Source organism: Rhipicephalus sanguineus, chromosome 1 (genome assembly GCF_013339695.2).
Source record: "Rhipicephalus sanguineus isolate Rsan-2018 chromosome 1, BIME_Rsan_1.4, whole genome shotgun sequence".
NCBI lineage: Eukaryota > Metazoa > Arthropoda > Arachnida > Ixodida > Ixodidae > Rhipicephalus > Rhipicephalus sanguineus.
In genome coordinates this window covers 165,404,399-165,424,705 of record NC_051176.1, presented here as the reverse complement: position 1 = coordinate 165,424,705, position 20,307 = coordinate 165,404,399, and the positions used below count along the sequence as shown (strand labels likewise).

General features: G+C 40.6%; 1 protein-coding gene across 1 annotated transcript in view; it reads right to left on the bottom strand.

Moving 5' to 3' along the window:
* LOC119401559 (uncharacterized) overlaps nucleotides 1–20,307 on the bottom strand; it is a 123,281-nt gene that overhangs the window by 16,765 nt on the left and 86,209 nt on the right. The window contains exons 31-44 of the mRNA XM_037668461.2: nucleotides 19,127–19,338; nucleotides 17,726–17,993; nucleotides 16,468–16,626; nucleotides 16,013–16,183; nucleotides 14,785–14,949; nucleotides 14,317–14,511; nucleotides 13,085–13,360; nucleotides 10,404–10,792; nucleotides 8,300–8,473; nucleotides 7,792–7,985; nucleotides 7,202–7,578; nucleotides 3,544–3,709; nucleotides 1,577–1,828; nucleotides 12–212 (exon numbers count right to left, since the gene is read on the bottom strand). Of these exons, the coding sequence (XP_037524389.1) occupies nucleotides 12–212; nucleotides 1,577–1,828; nucleotides 3,544–3,709; nucleotides 7,202–7,578; nucleotides 7,792–7,985; nucleotides 8,300–8,473; nucleotides 10,404–10,792; nucleotides 13,085–13,360; nucleotides 14,317–14,511; nucleotides 14,785–14,949; nucleotides 16,013–16,183; nucleotides 16,468–16,626; nucleotides 17,726–17,993; nucleotides 19,127–19,338 (3,199 nt within the window). The remainder of the gene's footprint in view (nucleotides 1–11; nucleotides 213–1,576; nucleotides 1,829–3,543; nucleotides 3,710–7,201; nucleotides 7,579–7,791; nucleotides 7,986–8,299; nucleotides 8,474–10,403; nucleotides 10,793–13,084; nucleotides 13,361–14,316; nucleotides 14,512–14,784; nucleotides 14,950–16,012; nucleotides 16,184–16,467; nucleotides 16,627–17,725; nucleotides 17,994–19,126; nucleotides 19,339–20,307) is intronic.

The window sequence follows — 20,307 nt, the reverse complement described above, 5'->3', positions numbered from 1 at the left end:
GTGTAGCTAACCTGTCATAGCCAGTCCACCTAAGGAGCAGTCCATCGAATAGAACAGGAGCATTTTTGCAGCTTCGGAATTGATGAGGTATTTCAGATGTGAAATCCAGTGGTCGATCCCAAACGTTGACCCTGCTGATGCGACCATGAAAGCCACTGTTTGCGGTGGCCTTGTTTTCCTCGTTTAGTGGTGCAGCCAAGCTGACCCAGCCACTGAATAGAGCATGAAAAGGCATATATGAAACTAACTTCGGCAGTGGTGATGAACAATTATATATTGCATACTGGATAGCTCAGGGCTGGTTTCTTGATCCTTTTTTCTATTGGTTCCAGCTAAACTCTGTTGTGTACATACGTGTCATATCGCAGTTAGCTCTTCAATTAGTTCCTCCATGTCCTCACACTTTCTGAGGATTTGCCAAACCAACAAGAATAGTAAGCATGCTTAAAAAATAACCAAAATATTAGTGTGTTAACTTGTGTAATCTGTTAACATCAGACTACTATAGCACAAAGGCATAGCCAGTGGTGTTCAAACCATTCCCAAATTTTTTCATTTTTATGCGTAAATGCTCACACTTATAGAGGGATCAGACTTTCCCTCACCGAAATAAAATACTTGCTACACCTCTGTTATAGCACATTGGTAAAAAAAATGCATATTTATAACAAATTGGTCATGTAGTGCAAAATTTGAAATTATAGTTACGTTTGTAATTGAACATGTTTGCAAATTGTTGTATTTAGTTACGATAATTTATTTGTTCTAGTTTTTCTTTTCTCTAATTGAAACTTATAAACATGCTGTTCCAGTGAGCCAAAGGGCTTAGGAGTGTTTTGACCTCCTTTTGTCTTGTCTTGTGAGCAAACCTTGCAATTGCCCAAATGAAATGAAATTGAACTGGTACCGCGCATCACGGGAAAAGAAGAAATTGCCGAACCGGCCAGGGGAAAGGACAGAGTGCTGACTTCCAGCTGGTTTATATTGGCAAATTGCATCAAATATATAGTCTTGCGCAAGCACATGAAAGCACCCGAGCATCACGCCAAGAGGAGACAGCACCATCGCAACGTCAAGGAACAAAGTTTCATAAACGGTTAGCCTGATTAAGGAAGAACATTTCATATGCAGAAACATTTCATGTGCTTTTGTGTGCTTGCGCAAAACTATATATTTGATGGAATTTGCGAATAAAAACCAGTTGGAAGTTAGCGCTCTATCCTTTCGTCTGACTGGCTCAGCAGTTTCTTCTTTTCTCGTGATGCACTATACCAGTTCACGTACGACAAACCAACTTGCCCAATCTTCAGCTCTTGTCGAAATGAAGTAAAAAAACTTGTGGTTGGTAACACATGCATATGGCTGAACTCTGCAGCAAAATAAATTGATTTATCTAAAGAACCATAATTTTATCACTGCTTCATCATCTTAAAAATAGATACATAGTAAGTGAGGTGGATTTGTTTACTAAAACCAGAAACATTAAAAATGAAAAAAAGAAGGCAGTATAGGGAGGGAAGTCACAAACAAGTATAAAGAAATGTTTCAAGCATATCCTCTGTTAAGGACTACGTACAAGTCAGGTAGTTGTTCTTGATGAATGTAGCCAGTGACCATTCCAGCCACAGCTGTGTCAGTGATGAGTGTCAGGGTGCCGTGGTTGCCATCCCATATGATGACAATGTGATGCCACTGGCCATCATTTATAGGGACATTGTCCAAGTAAGGGATGTAAATGTCTGATGTTAGGTCAGGAAACAGTGACACCATGACACCTGTGTCATCAGCCATGACAAGCTTGCGCTTTCCAATAGGCAGGTAAGGAGACCTGAAAAAGAAACGAATAGAAATGTAGACAGGGCAACTGTACACCACATTAATATTTTTTTTAATTGAAAGATATTGGGGAGAAATATTAAATCAGTTTGGACTGATAAAAATTCTAAAACTTTATGTTTATCACATTCTTGATGAAAGGTTTATTACTAAAATACAAAATCAATGCAAAGCTTTTATTTATTCTTTTTATCTTCACACCAAAATCTTAGCAATTTGACATTGTGGATTTAGAAGTATTTCTCCATATTGCCATTGAGGTGAAGTAAATGTTCTCAAAGCTTCCCGACTTCAGTCTTTGGCTTACCCGCCACAGTGGTCTAGTGGTTACGGTGCTCAACTGCTGTCTGCTGAATCCCGGCTGCGGCAGCCGCATTTAGATGGAGGCAAAGTGCTAGAGGCCCATGTACTTAGGTTTAGGTGCACGTTAACACCAAATGGTCAAAATTTACAGAGCCCTCCACTACGATGTCCCTCATAATCATATTGTAGTTTTGGGACATTAAACCCCAACAATTAGTCTTTGGCTTCTTTAAAATACAATTTATTCAATGTTTTCTGATAAGAAATTACCCAGGCCTGAGTAGATGCCATCACAACCCATGACATTGCAGTTAGATGGTATTGCAACTTCAAGGTAGTGTCGGCACTTGTCTTCAGTTTTCACACGTCTTATTGCATTTCGAGCCTCCTTTCATGGCAAGAAAGAGTGGCTTTTTTTAGTATCGCAGAAGTCTAATTTAGTAATGCATCTCAACATAAATTCTTTAGTGTCCCTTTAGGGCCATTCCAGAAAAAAAGCTAGCAACCTGTAGCTTTGGCTGGTACTGAATGATTTGTAGAAGTCACAGAAGTCTTGTTGCATGACACTCTTATTTGTTTGATAGATTAAGAAAATCACAAAAATTTGCAAGTTAGAGAGAAAGCTATATGATGGGAAAGCTTTTTATCGATCCGGTTACTGCAAAATGGCTTGGGCTGAGGCTCAGCTGCTCAGTAAGCAAACTTAAGTTTTTTCATAGGGAGGAGGGGTAGAATTTTTCTTGGTTAACAGCACCAGGAAGGTCAAGAATAAGCAGAGTGAACACATTTCATGCCTTATGTTCTTTCTACTCTTTCTTGGTCTGCTCGGTGCAGCTAGCAATGGATTGTTACAAACTCACTCAATTTACTCTTTTAAGTAAATTTCCTTGCATGGTTGAATATTGTCTAACCAATGTGTTTACACCACTTGGGTTGTATTGTGCACATGTAAAGGCCATTTAATGCACAGCCAGAACTGTTCATGGGCTGCATGGAAAGTATTCTATATCATGGATGCTACAACAAAGGCATGGATATTAAAGCTGTTTCTCACTTGCATAAAGGCAGTGTTAGTATTGTCAACTGAGCCTTGAATCTATTTGTTTCTCGCACTGAATATATCTATATACTTTGTAGGTGTGTAGATAATTATGAACCCTGTCACATATAGTTGCGTGATACCTCTCTAGCACGTGTGACTCCTTGCAATGCGTTGTCTAGCGTGCGTGCATGTGCGCGCGTTCTAGAGCAGCTTCAAGGAGAATGAATAGTTTTTAAACTTTGGCACAGGGCTGCTTGATATCTGCTGTGAAAGCACTTTTATGGTCAGTCCCCTTAGCTTAGTACTTTTGCTACTGAAGCACAAAAGGAAAGTGTAAACTGGATGGAGAATTTTAAACTCACTCCACACTGTAAAGAGTAAAAAAGGTTCCAATGGAGCTTGGTGTGTTGTACTGGATCCACATGGCAATGGTCAAGCTTTTGGAACCCAGTTCAAAAGGTGTTGCCAAGGCAGCACTGGAGGATCGACTTTCATCGTTGATGTACAGGTCATAGTCGATGTTGATGGCTGCAAGACAATGTGCATTTCACTTTTAGCTATATCTATTTGTAAATGTTTAGGACAGGAAATGGAGAAATTACTGCTTTATGCTGTTACAAGTGCTCATTTTTTAGTAGTCTATAATGTGCAAAGGAGCTCTTTGAATGCAAATATAAACCTATATTTACAAAGGCATCTGGCAGCATATGTTTTATGGTTGGCCGTATAGCATTTATAACTCTCAGATACTTTGAAGTGGCTCTGAAACACCTTTATAAGTAATTATAGATTTACCTCACTATTGGATGGGATTACTTCACGAGTTTCCTGCCACAAAAATTTTTCACGTTTTTCAAGTATACAGGGATTCACGAGTAGTCATCGCACCATTTGAGCAGTTTTCTTTCTCCTTTTGTCCCCACGAGCCCGCTGGAAGCTACACAGAAGGGGATTGCTATGTGTCATGTCATGGCCTTGGGCATTTTTTCGTTTTTTTTTCTTTGAATGTCTTGGCTGCTGCTTCCGGTTCAGGTGTACATGACACTCTCTGGAAAAGATCAGGCTACTTGGGCTGCCTCGCATTGCCATGCACTTGAAGGTATGTCACCCATGGAGACCATTTAAAGCATGCAGTTGTTAGCCAGTGAGAGGATGGGGAGAGTGCTTGTCACCGCACATAGCGGCACTCGGTAATGTCTACGGTAACTACACTATGCAGTGGACTGCATACACAGTATGTGCACAACAGGACTGCATACTTGCTCGAGTGCGCCCTAGTTCGACCTTCAAGTGTTCTCGTAGGGGGCTCAATAGGAGACTTGGGCACACAGTAGCATTCGAAAGAGCACAATTGTAGTACACTAGGTGCCGCCTCACGTGAGTGTAGAAGAAAATGACACATTAAGCAGATGACCATCAGTAGAGGTTGGAAGATTAAAGATGAAACACCTTATCAGTCTCCTTTCTTGGCATCACAGATATGCGTACTTTTAATTTATTTTAACTAAAAATTAACAACACTAATAACTGAGACTGTTCTAACAATCAGAAGATCGTCGAATTAATGCTGGGTACACCTGAGCCCACTAGCTATGTAGCTGATGATGACATTGTGAAGGTGAGAGCAAGAAATTTTTAGCTATTTTTGACACGGAGATTGTAAATTCTATGCTGAATTCCAGTGCAATAATATTCAACTCTTATGTTCACAGGAGCATCACCTACAGATAGGAGAGTTTTCTTAATATGTTCAAAAAGTGTTTCAGGGCCATTGTAATGCTTTTAGTATGTTTGCCTCTTTTACTCAATTACCGCACATCATCATCATCATCAACAGCCTATATTATGTCCACTGCAGGACGAAGGCCTTCTCCAGTGTCCTCCAACCTATCCCGTACTTCGCGAGCTGAACCCATTTTATGCCTCCATATTTCTTAATTCGTCACTCCACCTGACCCTTTGCCATTCTTGGCCACACTTCCCACCTCTTGGTAGCTATTCCGATGCTCTAAATGACCATCGGTCATCTGTACTTTTCATGGCGTGACCTGCCCAGGTCCATCTTTTCCTCTTGACATCTCGCAGGATATCAGCTACCCCTCTTTGTTCCCTGATCCACTCTGCTGTCTTTTTGTCTTTTAGAGTTATGCCTATAATTTTTCATTTCACTGTACGCTGAGTAGTCCTTAGCTTATTCTAGAGTTTCTTTGTAATTCTCCAGGTTTCTGCTCCACATGTTACCACTGGCAAAATACAATAGTTGTACACTTTCCACTTTAGTGACAATGGTAAGTTACTGGTCACGAGTTGGGAATGTCTACCGTATACGCACCATCCTATCCTTATTCTTCGGCGGATTTCCTTTATGAGAGGAGGCTCGCCATTTAATATTTAGCCTAGATATACGCTCTTCTACTCAGTCAAGGGGCCTGTTGTCTATCACGAACCCTCGCTCTCTCACAAAGCCACCTAGCATTATCTTTGTCTTGTGCATATTCATCCTCAATCCTACTTTGACACTTTCTTAGCTTAATTCTTCAAACATTTTTTGCAATCCCTCGCCATCATTGCTGAAGAGTATGATGTCATCTGCAAACTGCAAATCGCTAAGGCATTCGTTAATCTTTATTTTTATTTCTTCCAAAATCAAGTTGTTTTAATACTTCTAGGCAAGCAGTGAAGAACAGTAGAGATATTGTATCTGCTTGGCAGACCCCTTTCTCGATTGGGATTTTCCTGCTTTTCTTGAGGAGGAGCAGAGTAGCTGTGGAATCTCTCTGTATACATATTAGCTATGGTATTGACATACTTTTCAAGTGCTCTTTGTTAATGCACTGCCTTCAGAGCCACTGGTATCTCTACTGAGTAGAATGCTTTTTTGTAATCTTTAAAGGCTATGTAAAGGGGTTTTTTGTATTTGGCAGATTTCTCAATTATTTGATTAGTCGCAAGGTGACCCATGGCAAAATGCCCTTTCCTGAAGCCAGCTTGCTCTCTAGGTTGATTCAAGTCAAATGTAACTCTTATGCTATTTGAAATTATACTGTGAATATTTTGTACAATGCTGAAAGAAGGCTAACCGGTCTGTAGTTTTTCAATCAAGCCTTTCATGTCTCCCTTCCTTTGTATTAATAAAATACTGCCGTTTTTCTAACTCGCTGGTACATTTTAATGTTTAAGGCGTAATGTGTAGAGTGTCGCAAGCATCTTAAATATAAGATCTCCTCCATCTTTGGCCAAATCAGTTGTTATGCCATCTTCATCGGCCACTTTTCCGCGGGACATGCCTTGTAGATCCTTTCCAACCTCACTGATAGTTACGCTTGGGACTTTGGTGTCATCTTCGACTTTGCTTGCACTCAAAGTAAGGCAATTTATGTTTGAGCTGTGCGGTTCAGAGTAGAAATCCTCAATCACCTTCACTATGTCATTAAAATTGTTAACAGCATTGCCCTGCTTATCTTTGATGGCATGCATCATGGTCCTTCCCATTTCTTTTAGCTGTTTTGATGCTGCCACCTCTTTTTACTATTGCCCCTATTTCTTTTACTTCACAAATAATTGTTATTCATATTTCAGCCATCTGTGTTTCAAAAATGTACGAATGGCCTGATCCTTTAATAAGTGTTTCTGATATGTGGTCATTTAGGGCTTATTTATTGCTTGAAATATTTATGTATTCAGGAGCTCTTGATATTTCCAGGTTAAAAAAAATATTTTATAAGCCATTATCTTCTTATACAGCAAATCAAGGCATCATCAATGAGTGGCTGCAATGCATGGCGAAAAGTCTTAAGGTAACGAATATTTACAGCACCAGTAGCTTTACATTAGACCCTCTTGCACTATAAAAGAGGTCAAATGCACTCCAGAGCCTTTTTTCTTAGCCTCTACCCCACTAGATTATTAATGTGCACTGACATGTAATCGAAATCGTAGAGCTATGGTTCTGCTTGATAGGCATGCACTGAAAACTGCCAAGCACAGGTATACAAGTTTAAAACATCGAATTTTACTCACGTTTCCGGCAATCTTCTCCAGTTAAGTTGAAGGGGCACTTGCAGTAGAAGCCACTAGTAAGGTCAATGCATGTGGCGCTTGGAGGACACGAGGATGGTGTGCAGTCCTGTACATCGGACTCGCAGTGTGGCCCTGTAAAGCCTTGTGCACAGATGCACTGGAATGTGCCGGCTACCTCATTGCACGTGGCACCATTGCGACACACATCAGAACAGGCCTTGTGCTCATATTGGCAACCATCACCACTGTAACCTTGTGGACATGTACAGTTGAGGCCGCTACCATAGTCACGACAAGTTCCGCCATGAGTGCATGGGTTTCCAATGCACCGTTGCGGTGATGTCTGGCAGCGTTTGCCATCTGTGCCTGATGGGCAACTGTAATAATTAAAAAACAAAAAAAGCATACATGGCTTCAATAAACCATTATTTTTGTCATATCAAGGAATAAATACTATGTTGCTGTGCTTTTCACAGCTGTCAGAAATGAGCTATATGAGCAAGCTTACTTAAAGAACTAATAAACCCCTTTGTTTACCAAATTAATAAATGTGCACTCTGCAATGTATCGATATAAATGGTCATACTTACACACAGAAGTAGTCTTCAAAGAGGTCTATACAGTGTGCATCATTCAAGCATGGATCCGATGCGCAACCTCCAACATCAATTTCACAGCGTTCACCAGTCCAGCCAGGCGGACAGAAGCATTTGAAGCCATTGATAGCGTCTGTGCACTTGCCATCATTCAGACATGGGTTGGATTCACATTCATTGATATTGACCTACAAGAGATAGTATTTACAAGGTCTTATTCTTAAGGTCAAAAGAAAATGTGAAGCAGTACAAATGCCATGGTTGTTTGAATATTGTTTTATTTAAAGTTAGTCTTGGTGCAGTGCTATTAAATTGTGCATAACATAATCTTATATAGCTACTGAGATATCAATTCTTTTGGTAGAGCTCTCAGATATCTTATTTCAAAAATAAAACATGAAGATATTTGGGTTTCATGCAAAATGCTTTGAATTTAATTTCTAAGTATCCTTTCAATATGTATATATATTATGAACACACGGAAGTAGCATTGTTTACATACCTCGCACAGCTCCCCAGTATAGCCTGGGTTGCAAATGCATTTATAAGCATTGTCACTGTCCACACATCGCTCAGTTCCTGTTGGGTAACAGGGACTGCTGATACATTCATCCACTTCTGCTTCACACTGAAGACCGACATAGCCTGGCCTACACTGACAGATGAAACCTTCAATCTGAAAAAAATATGTAAATAGCAGGTTATTGTTTATCCCATATACAAGTGCCATATTAAGCAAGGCAAGAGTCTGCATTAAGTGCTATAGCACTATGATGCTGGTGCACCAAATCACATTTATACATTAATACCGCCTTTTATTTTTCTTACATCTATAGCAGATGCAAGACATGACCAGAAATATAATTTTTTTTTTGTTATAAAAATTTTGTTTGAAATAACTGTGTAAAAAGAAGGGTTTACATAAATATCTGTCTGTTCGTTCTCATTACTGTGAATACTGTCATGCGAACACCACTGCATGGCAGAATACAAGTAAACGGGAAGGAAACCAGAAAGAAATTATGAGTAAAAAACAAAGTGACAGGGAGGGTGCCTTACCAATGTGCTTCTTACTCATTTCTCTCTAGCTTTCTTCCTGTTTGCTGGCACTTTACCATGGGGTAATGCATGAGTTCGTTTAGCAAGCCATGCCTATGAGCTGACATCACAAATAGTGTGATTGGACACATAGATGAAAAACACAGTTTTAATAGAACTGCTAATATATGGGCTTTAGTTTGGATATCATCATTCTTCCGAGTAAATCACAGCGCATGCATGCAGTGACTCTCGGCAAGGATGTAACAGTATTTTGTCTTGTCATTACTTGCAATAAAGCAAGCCACTCAATGTCAAAAATAGTGATCTTTTGGGATCTGACCCTTTGCTGAGGCTGTCTTGTATTGCTGACTTTTGTAAGGGAGCTATTTCATTCATAACAATTAGAGCTGTGCGAATAGCAAAATTTTGGGTGCGAAGCGAATTCGAATATTGAAGTGTGAGTGCGAATCGAATAGAATATTTTTCGAATATTTCTCGAATATTTCTAGAATATTTGTTGAATATTTCGAGGCGAAATTGCAGAAAAAAAGTTTGAGAGGATTCCTAAGCATATTCTTATGAGATAGCAACATGAAAGTGTTTCTTTTCGCTAGGTTGATGAAGCACTGGCGGGGTGGTGTTTCATAGTTGGCTTATCAAGAATGAGGCAATGTAGAGGCCAAATTGTATTTATGTACATGGTTTGGTGCAACCAAAGTGTTGCCGACAACACTTTACACGTGATAGGCAAAGATGCCGTTTCCTCAGCCTCTCCTCCTCTTGCTGTGGAACTTCTGTAGAAGCCCAACTGATGTGGCGGACAAGTTCTAAATCTGCCTCCTAGAGGTCGATATATAAGAACATCTGAAATTTTGGACGCTAAAAAGCTTCGGCTTCCGATTTTTCGCACTTCCTGCCCAAATTTCAGGTCCAAAACAGCATTAATTGAGCCCCCACCTTTGCCACATCTTTCATCTCCATGTTGGAACCAGCGTTTTCTTGAGTTAATACATTTGCGACCGTAGCAGAGCTTGAAATGCAGCTTTGCCGCACAATTGGAGTGTGATGAGGTTAAGCATATTGAAAACCTAGGGACCACTTCCAATCGGACGTTGAATGTGTCTTGGCAATGTTCGACCGCGACGGAACCTGAAAGGCAGCTTTGCCCCAATACCGGGGTGTGATGAGGTGAAGCATATTGAAAAATCTAGGGACCACTTCTAATCGGACGTTGACTGTCTCTTGGCAAAGTTCGACCGTAACGGAGCTTGAAAGACAGCTTTGCCGCAATACGAGTGTGTAATGTGGTGAAGCATATTAAAAATTTGAAGGGGTCACTTTTAATCGGGCGTTGACTGTATTTGTTTTTGGGAAGTTCGAATAGTAAAATTCCAGTGCGAATCGAATCGAATGGGAAACACTATTCGAAAAATATCCGAAATTTTGAATATTCGCACACCCCTAATAATAATGTAACAACTTAGATTTGAGTTTAAAGTTTACATTGATGGATTGTATCTATTTTTGGGGCATTTCAACACCCTTGTCATAAATCTAAAGCTCACCTGGTCAAAGCAAGTGCCACCATTTTGGCAGGGCGAAGACTCGCAATCATCGATCGTGTGCTGGCATCTGGATCCAGTGTAGCCAGTGTCGCACTGACACCGGAACTCATTGATACCATCAATGCAGACACCATTGTTGACACAAGGGTTAGAACGGCAGTCGTCAATGTTGCGTTCACAAGTCTGGCCTTCCCAGCCAGGATGGCATATGCACTCACTGTAGAAGAGGCGATCAATGCATGTGCCGTGCACACAAGGGTCAACGTTGCACAGTTCCACTTTCTGGTGACACCGCTTTCCTGTGAAGCCAGCAGGACAGTCACAAATGAAATCGTTGACCAGGTCTGTGCAGTTGGCTCCCAGAAGGCAAGGGTTTTCTGCACAATCATCTGGGGAAGAAATTGAGTGATGCTTTATTTATGAGTAACATATTTGAAGGTTTCATTCCTAATGTCTAATTGCCACAGCTGCTCAAGAGTATTGTTCGCCTGTAATTTTTACTTTAGTAGGGTGGTCTTGTGGCCTTGTTGGTTCGTACTTTGACAAAGGTTAAATCTGTGCAAGAAAACGAGAACAAGCAGAAGGAACGAACATAATACTACTGCGCTTGTGCCGTTGTGTTCGTTTTTCGCCTGTCCTCTTTCTTTTTTGTGCAGTTTTAACCTTCATCACATGTAATTTTCAGGAGTGCGACATAGTGTTAGCAGAACAGACTCTTTTGTCTCTCAGCATATTCTCTGTATGATACAATTACATTTATAAACCTGGTGTCAGGGTGTAAAACATGAATGAAGGTGCTATATACATCAAACGTTCAGACCAATACACATGGTTGTAACCATGGACAATTGTATCGGGAATGTGTACAGCTGCTTCTATGATGCAGTTTTTGTTCACAATTTACAAAGACATAGAGGCATCATAGGCGTGTGCACACAGGCAGAGGGGGCAGGGGGGCTGTATCCAACCCTAATGTGTTTGGAAGGGGTGGTGGAAAAATCAGTTTTATAACATTTATTGTTTTGTAAGCAGCATATGGAAGCTTATATATCAGTTGAAATGAAGATGAAGAGTCCTAAAAAATGTACTGCGTATAGTAGAACTGTGTTATATATAGGGGTGTGCGAATATTCGAAATTTCGAATATTTTTCGAATAGTGTTTGCTATTCGATTCGATTCGCACTGAAATTTTACTATTCGAACTATTCGAACTTCCCAAAGACAAATGCAGTCAACGTCCGGTTAAAAGTGACCCCTTCAGATTTTTAATATGCTTCACCTCATTACACTCTCGTATTGCGGCAAAGCTGCCTTTCAAGCTCCGTTACGGTCGAACTTAGCCAAGAGACAAAGTCCAGTTAGAAATGGTCCCTAGATTTTTAATATGCTTCACCTCATCACACTCCCATATTGCGGCAAAGCTGCCTTTCAAGCTCCGTTACGGTCGAACTTAGGCAAGAGACAGTCAACGTCTGATTGGAAGTGGTCCCTAGATTTTCAATATGCTTCACCTCATCACACCCCCGTATTGCGGCAAAGCTACCTTAGAGACCTTTAGAGCTCCGCTACGGTCGCAAATGTATTAACTCAAGAAAACGCTGCTTCCAACATGGAGATGAAAGATGTGGCAGAGTTGGGGGCTCAATTAATGCTGTTTTGGACCTGAAATTTGGGCAGGAAGTCCGAAAAATCGGACGCCGAAGTTTTTTAGCATCCAAAATTTCAGATGTTCTTATATATCGACGTCTACAAGGCAGATTTGGAACTCCGGACTTGAAGGGAGCACACCCTTGTCCACCACATCAGTTGGCCTTCCACAGCAGTTGAAAGAGGAGGAGAGGCTGAGGAAATGGCATCTCTGCCTATCCCGTGTAAAGTGTTGTCGGCAACACTTTGGTTGCACCAAATCATGTACATAGATACAATTCGGCCTCTACATTGCCTCACTCTTGATAAGAACGACAACTATGAAATATGACCCCACCAGCACTTCATCAACCTAGCGAAAAGAAACACTTTCATGTTGCGATCTCACAAGAACATACTTAGAGATTCTCTGCAACTTTTTCTGTAATTTCACTTCGAATTATTCGAAAAATGTTTGAGAAATATTCGAAAATTATTCGAAATTATTCGATTCGATTCGCACTCAATCTTTATTATTCGAATTCGCTTCGCACCCAAAATTTTGCTATTCGCACAGCTCTAGTTATATATCATGTTCTGAAAGCACTTGGCTGCAGTTCCTGTGTATAGCATCGTAACTTCTGTAAAATATGTAAATGCGCAAATAAAAATCCATGAGTGGTAAGCTTGTGTGTGTGCATATGTGTGTGACAAGTGCCAAAAGCAGTGAGGCAGGGGGCCCCCCACACCACCCCACCCCTAGATCCTTTTTGCACACACCTGTGAGAGGCATAGCTAGTTCTCTCTTTGGACCTTTGTGCTTTTTATACTGTGGGGGCACCATTGCACAGCCGTGGGGCCACTCTGACCACGCCTGCGGTGACCTTTGAACTTTTAATACAGGTAGTAAGTGTTACCATTAAAGCACATCAAAAACACATTCAGTAGACATCATCTGTGAAATGGGCAGTTATAAATACTAACTCAGGTTGTGCATCACTGCTAGTGAGAGCTATGAAGTGTAGAAGTGCATGAACGGCCCACTTTGACTCACCAATGTTGATCTGACAGGTGGGGCCACTCCATCCAAGTGGGCACTGGCACTTATAACGTCCTTGTTGCAGGGGCACACAGAGACCTCCATTAGCACAAGGACTGTCGCCAACTGTGCATGGATTGACGGTTATGTTGCATGTTGGGCCCTCATAGCCTGAGCGACAAAGGCAGTTCACTGTCCCCTGGCCTGGCAGGTCTTGGCACATCGCACGTTCTGGACATGTGTTGTTCAGGCAGTCACTCTGCTCCTCCTGACATTGCAAGCCGCTGTAACCTGCGTGTGGTATTCAAGAACACAATAACAGTGAGTTCACAAGTCTTCGTATCAGAAAGTTGCAACCAATGCCGCTAGTCTTAGAGCAACAGCTGTGGCTCACCATTGCACAAGGAACTGGTGAGGAGCGTGCATAAGGGCAGTAAGAGTTTACCATGACAAACTTGATGCTGAACTGAGTTACATGGCTTATATGTGCTGGGCTACACAAACCTTGACAAAGTGACAGTTTTTGAGCTCTGAGGAAGTCTGGCAGTCAGGTAAACAGCTTTTACTAGACTATTTGCATTGTGTCACAATTCACTAGCAGAAATCTCATGTGTAGTACCTCCTTTGTTGCATTGTAGACAACATAAAGCACTAATATGAACCTGGTAGTATCTACTAAAATAATAAAACGTGGATAATGTGCTTACATATTGCCATGACAGGCAAGAACAAAGTGATTACATTCATTGTCTTGCAGGTACTATAGAATTTTATTGATAAATTCCGAAAGAAATAAAATTTAAGGAAGCATTTATTATTTGAATTGCTCCAGAATACAGAATTTTCACCACTCACAGTCATTATTATGTAAATAAAACAAGTTTCATGACCTGAGGTCTCATTAAAGCATAAGTGCCCTGCATGGTGTAGCGAAAGCAAGGCACAACTGTGCATACTACATGTGTTCATGGAGATTAGCACCATTAAGCACCACGCACCATCATGATCATCATGTGTTCATGGAGTCGGCTGTTCCATTCTGTGCAGTTCTGCGTTATGTTTGCAGTACACTGTTATGGTCATTAGTTGGGCATGGCATAAGGCATGTTCAAGTGGAATGTGGAGCCCAAATAAGAACTGGCTCTTTCTGATATACAATATGCAGAATATGAAGAGTATTGCTGGTTCTTGCTCTTGCCAATACAGATCACACTAGCATTCTTGAATAGACAGGCAGAGGTACCTACCTGGAGGGCACTTGCACCTGTATCCCTGTGGCTGGTCGATACATGTGCCTCCATTGTAGCAAGGCGTGCTGTCACACTCGTTCATATCACTCTCACAGAACTGTCCTGTGAAGCCTGCTGGACAGTAGCAGACAGCTTCATGATTCTGAGCCACACACAAGCCACCATTCTGACAGATGCTTGGGTTGCAGTGCACTGAACAGGGGGAAAATTGAAAAGAAAAGATGCTGTAATAACAATAATATGCATTCCTTCACATATATTTTGAGCCATCTGATAGCCTTCCGAGAGCTTGCAGTGGGCTAAAGAAGCTATGTTAAATTAAATGCTATTTGAAAGAATGATGCCCGAATTTAAGGAAATTTATTGCACATATGCATGTGCAGACGCTTCTATTCTATAGTCTTGAGCTGCTACTCAATTAAAAAGAAAAGAACAAGTTGTATAATAGCAAACATCCTCGCATACCAGGTGAGCAGGCCTCCGGACTAAGTGCCCCTGGCCTGGCTGTCTTCTGGTTGGGGGCACACTTGACGCAACTGGTCTGACCATCCTGGGGCTGGTAGAAGTTGATGGGGCATGGTGAGCAGGGCTCCAGACCAGTCTCGGAATATGTACCCGGAGGACAGCGGGCTGCAGGGAGAGAATGAGCCAGTTCATGAAGCAGCAGGAAGCAAGAAAGTTTCAATAGCTAAGTTGCTTGCATATGGCTGTGGGATATGACATTACTGAGAAATTTTCTGAAATTTTTGTGATGCTGGCTAGGTTATGGTGGTTGCAGCTTTTATACTTTCTTCTACATCTGCACAAAACTTCCAGTGACCAACATTCATGTTTCATGCTCTTTGTAGTAGTATATCTTTAATTGAGCTAGGGGGTCGCATTGCAAAAATATTTAATGACAGGTGCTTAGTTTTTTTTTATTTATGTTTGCAACCTAAATGCATTTTGTAGTCATCATTTTTATATGTTAGCTTGCTACCAAATTTCTCATGACGTTGTAAACCCTAGGTAAAGTTGTATGACCAGAAGCTTCTGTACTTAATATTCTAACTGATTTTATCTCTCTTGATTGCTGCAACCCAAACCCCTCTTTAATGTAGTATAATAATAGTAATTGTTGAGGTTTAACCCCTCTTTAAAGCCTCTGGCACTAAGGGCAATAATAAAATAAATAAGGTGGAAATAGAGCACACACCACAGCATGGGCACCAACAAATGCTTTTGCAAGCTTGTGTTTCATAGCGCAGCTTTCTGAAAAATGTTTTGTTGGATCTGTTTGTGAGCATTAGTTCAGGTGAAACTACTTGCTGCAGGTCAATGTCTATCCCTGCTACACTAGGCAAAACACAATTTATGCTTGACATATAGTTAGAAACAATGATATTTACTGAAAAATACTACATTTCTCAATACTACATCTTCCCAATAAGTCAAACTATTTTAGAGGAATTAGAACATTATTATTTCTGTGTTTTTGCTTAAAAATATCATACCTGGGCATTGTATTTTTGCATGCAAGAAAAATCAAAGCAAACTTTTAAATATGACAGAAAAAAGTTAATATAATGAAGTCACAGGTGCTTGGCACCATGAAACTCAGTCAAAGACAAAAACTTGCTTCATTTGTATATTTATGCTATGTACAGCTTATATTATCATATTAAAGGATAAAAGACATACAAAGCTTTCTCACGTTTGCATGATGTCAGAGAGTCAGCTCCTGGTGTGTAAGTGAAAGTGTTGGCTGGACATCTCTGGCATTCTTTGAAGCCATCGATGGGAGGAGTACCAGCAAAGGTGTTTGATGGACATTGTAAGCATGGTACCAAGCCTGTTGGCGAATATGTTCCAAATCCACAGACAGCTGTAAAAACCAAAAGTAAACACATGTTGAATGCAGTGATCTTGGGGCACCCTTACAATATTGCTGCCTGTTATCCTTTAAGCATTATCATTTAGCAGCATGAAAGTAGTCTTTGCATATTTCAGTTAGCCATGAGTAAACACTATTACATGGTGCATCATATTCATAGTTAATCTGTATTTATGAGCTGGCAAGACCAACTATAACCTGCATTTGAACAAAATAAAAGATTGCCTTTTTTCCGTTTGACTTGGTATACGGTATGACATGTAAAAAGAACTTACGAATGCACTCGGTGAGACTCTTGCTACCCTCGTCACGAGTGTGTGTCCCCACAGGACAACGCTTGCAAGAAGACTGCCGAGTCAGGTCTTGGTAGAAGCCCCTACTGCAGAAAGTGCACTTTTCATCCTTGGAGGCAAACGTTCCAGCTGGGCAGTGCACTGTGGGCCCAAAGGAAGCAAAGTTGAACTGTGATACACTACATCATACGAAGATCATCATATGAATATTTGGCAGAATAAGTGAAAAAGGTACAGTAGCAGTTGTGTAGCATTTGTTTTAAAAGAATGAAGTAATTACCAAGTTCTTAATTTCTTTTCTTTTTTTTCCTTGGATAGCTAGCTAGCTATGTCTCGGAAATAATGATGTAGAACCTCAATTGCTCCAATATACAACCAATAATTTGAAGTATTTTAACTCTGAATAGTTCCAGTTTTCGATGACAGGAATACTGAGGCCTTTGGACAATGTGAGAGTGCCTTGTGAACACAACTGAGTAGCATGTAGAGGCAGACACATCAATTTCAGACTTCATCTGATAACCATGCACAACTTGTGCTATGTGAGGTGAGACATAATGCGTCACTGTCTTTGTGCCACCAAGCTAATTTATGTTATGCTAATGTATGAGGAGTGCTTTTTTTTTTTCAAAATAAACCACATCCAGAAACCAAAAGTGGGCTAAATTTGATGCTAACATGACCCACGTCTAGGTTCCCTTAATATAAAAAAATACTTATCTAAATGAGTCAATTGTCGATTGAAATGCTCACAAACAAAAATTAGCTTTAAGTAAAAAGTGAGGCAGATCCTGGACCTGTTTGATTCGAAGTGAGCCAGATTAACTTTTAGCCAATTGGCTTGCTCTGTGAACACCTCATGACCAAAACAAGCAACATAGCTGCGTCCAGTCCATTTCATGTTTGACCAGTGACCTTGCAATCGTGCCTTTGTTCCAAGGCAGTCCATTTAAACTGCGCTGCAATGCTTGGCTTTTGTCAACCCACTTGTACACACATGGAAATTTTGCCATAAGGCAATTTAATATGTTTAACCCAGTAGAAAATCTTTGTTGAGATGAACCTACTTGTGTGCATATGTGTGAGTACATGTGCTTAGGGATGTGAGGATAATTCTGTTGTACTACACTTTGGTGTCCTAGGAATATGAGCAGGGAAATTGTGTGGTGTTGAGAAGTGCTTTTGTTTGTGTCTAAGGAATTGAAGTTAATGTTGCAAATATAATTAGAGGCACACTCACAGCAGCGAGGTACTTGTCCAGTTACATCCTGGTTAAGAACTTCTCCTGCCTCACAGTTGAATCCTCTGTCGACTGTTGACCGAATGGCCTGGATTGTGGGGCACTGGCCTCCCACATTCTGAGCACTGATGTTGAGAATAGGCTCAATGACTGCAGACGTGCTGGGAACACTTAGGTCAAAGATAAGCCCTAATGTTGAGCCACAGAGGTCATACAACAAGCGCTGACGAACTACAGGCACGATTCTCAGGGTGTAGCCAATGGTAATCTGCAATGAGAAGCAAAAGAAAATGGCTACAGAAACGCACGAGGCAGGGCGCAATGTATAGCAGTTTTCATCTTGAAACAACACTTGGATGTTTTTCAAATTTTCAAATTTCGATTAAGTATGTTGACTCAAAAAACATTTAGTGATCATTGCAAGGGCTAAATATTTTGTCTGTAAAAGACAATTGTTGGAACACGTGCAAAAGTTGCTGAATTCCCACATTTTTTTTTCTCAACTTCTATTCTACTATGATTTTCCTCTTGCACCACAGGAAGAGCAAGAATTTGCATCATTAGGAAGAATAGCAAAAAGTGTGGTGCAGTAGTTCTGAGCCCCTTGTGCTGTGAATACCGCCGGAACTATAGATGTTTTTGTGGCATTAGCCTTAGCCTTATAGTTCTTTTGTCATTCATGTGTAAAAGGGGTGGAAGAGGCAATGTATCAGGGAAGCATGCAGAAGAAAGAATGATGAGTGTGAAGTGATTCTGGTAGGTGACCTCCCACAACTGTTCCTGCACCACTGACACCACTTGCCCTCTGAGCCAGCCACTCCCTATAGAAATGGGAATTGTCAATGTTTGCTGTAGGTAAAGAAAGTTTTTTTTTTTCACATTTATTTTTAAGTTGACTGTTCTTTATTAGTGTTCCCCCTTTTCCCTGTGTGCGACATTATGCATCACGAAAATGGCAGTTACTGTCATCAAGTCTTTTGTGTGTCATTTGTGTCTGTAGCCTCCCATGAGAATAGACCAAAGTGACTCTCTTTTACAGGAAAGGTGCAATCACAAATGTGCAAAGAGAGTTGAAGAAATTACGGAAGGAATTGCTCAAGTGAAACGTAAATGCATTGCTTCTCAACAACAAAACAGGTTGTAGCTCATGTATAACTGACTGTGAAACATAAAAAGCAGATAATGCCCTTGGAAATGGCTGATATCAAATGATCGAATCATCCATGAAATTTGTACATGGCAGAAATTTCACCATGATAGTAAAGAGCATGCTTTAGCTCAGCATATCTGTGTAATAATCACCCTTGACAAAGATTTACAACTTTCTTGAAGTGCTCATAGGTGTCATAAGTTGGAAACAATATTCTCTTAAACTAAGCAAGTGTTATTCAGGAAACGCACCTCATTTTCGCCTCGTGTTCTGATGCTGGTGTTGTGAAACGAGATATCCATTTGTACATTGATGGCAGAACAACGTTCTGAGAGAAGCCTGTTCAGAGAACTGTAGTAGGTCGACACATAGCTGACGTAGTGGTTCAAGCAGACAGCTGATAGTGCACCACCTGCCCGGTACTCCACCGAGGCTATGACATCATAGGCGGCCTGGTTGGTGTCTGAAAGAAAAAGAGAGAAAGGTAAAAAAAAAAGTGGAGGCACAAACTTTAATTACTTATATCATGTGCATAGTAGCTTTTATGCTTTGCAAGTTTATGCACTGCAATGTTTGTATGTGTACTTTTGTACCTAGTTAATCCACAGCAAGCATACGTTTGGAAGCAAATGCGATATACTGAGATTACAACAACATTGCTGTTGCAACAGCATATCTTTACATTAGTGTACATCTGTGGTGGAAGGTAAAATGTTTGCATTACAATATAAAAGTCAGTTTTCACAAATCATTGTGACATTGTTGCTTTCTGGATTGAATTTATAGTGGAACAAGCACAATTCCTGAAAACTGTATTTGTCATGTTTTTTTTTTGTTTTGTTTTTTTAAATGAAGGCTCCTTGCATATTTCAGAGTTATGTTTTGCCAGAACATGCTTTGTATGTAGGGACATAAACAATTAAGATGCTGAGGACGTGGCCTATACTGGCATAAGATGTCCTTCATGCAGAGGCCATCTGAATGTATGAAGCAAAGCTACATCCAATAACTTCTTTTTGTGCAACATAGTACTTGAAATATAATTTGCTACATATATTCGCTTGAACCATATTCACAAACATACTATATTCACAAAGGAAGGCTTGAATATAAACAGCCAAGTGATTGCCATGGCATCCACTAGATAATGTATGGACATCCATTGTCAGAATATAGACCGACATGTTGAATGCTCGTATGTCCTGTGAATGTCCCTCATACATTTGTTACACTTTTTATGTGCAGCGGACATTCCTTCCAAGTGTGTGAGGTACACCATGGGGACATGCTGCACACATTTCATGGACATGTCAGGGCTTTTTGGGCAGCATTTGCTACGATTCTTATTACGTTCATGGCACAACAAGTGGGACAGGTGCAGTGGGTAGAAAGAATGGTCACATAACAAGATTAAGTACAGTGCATCCACATA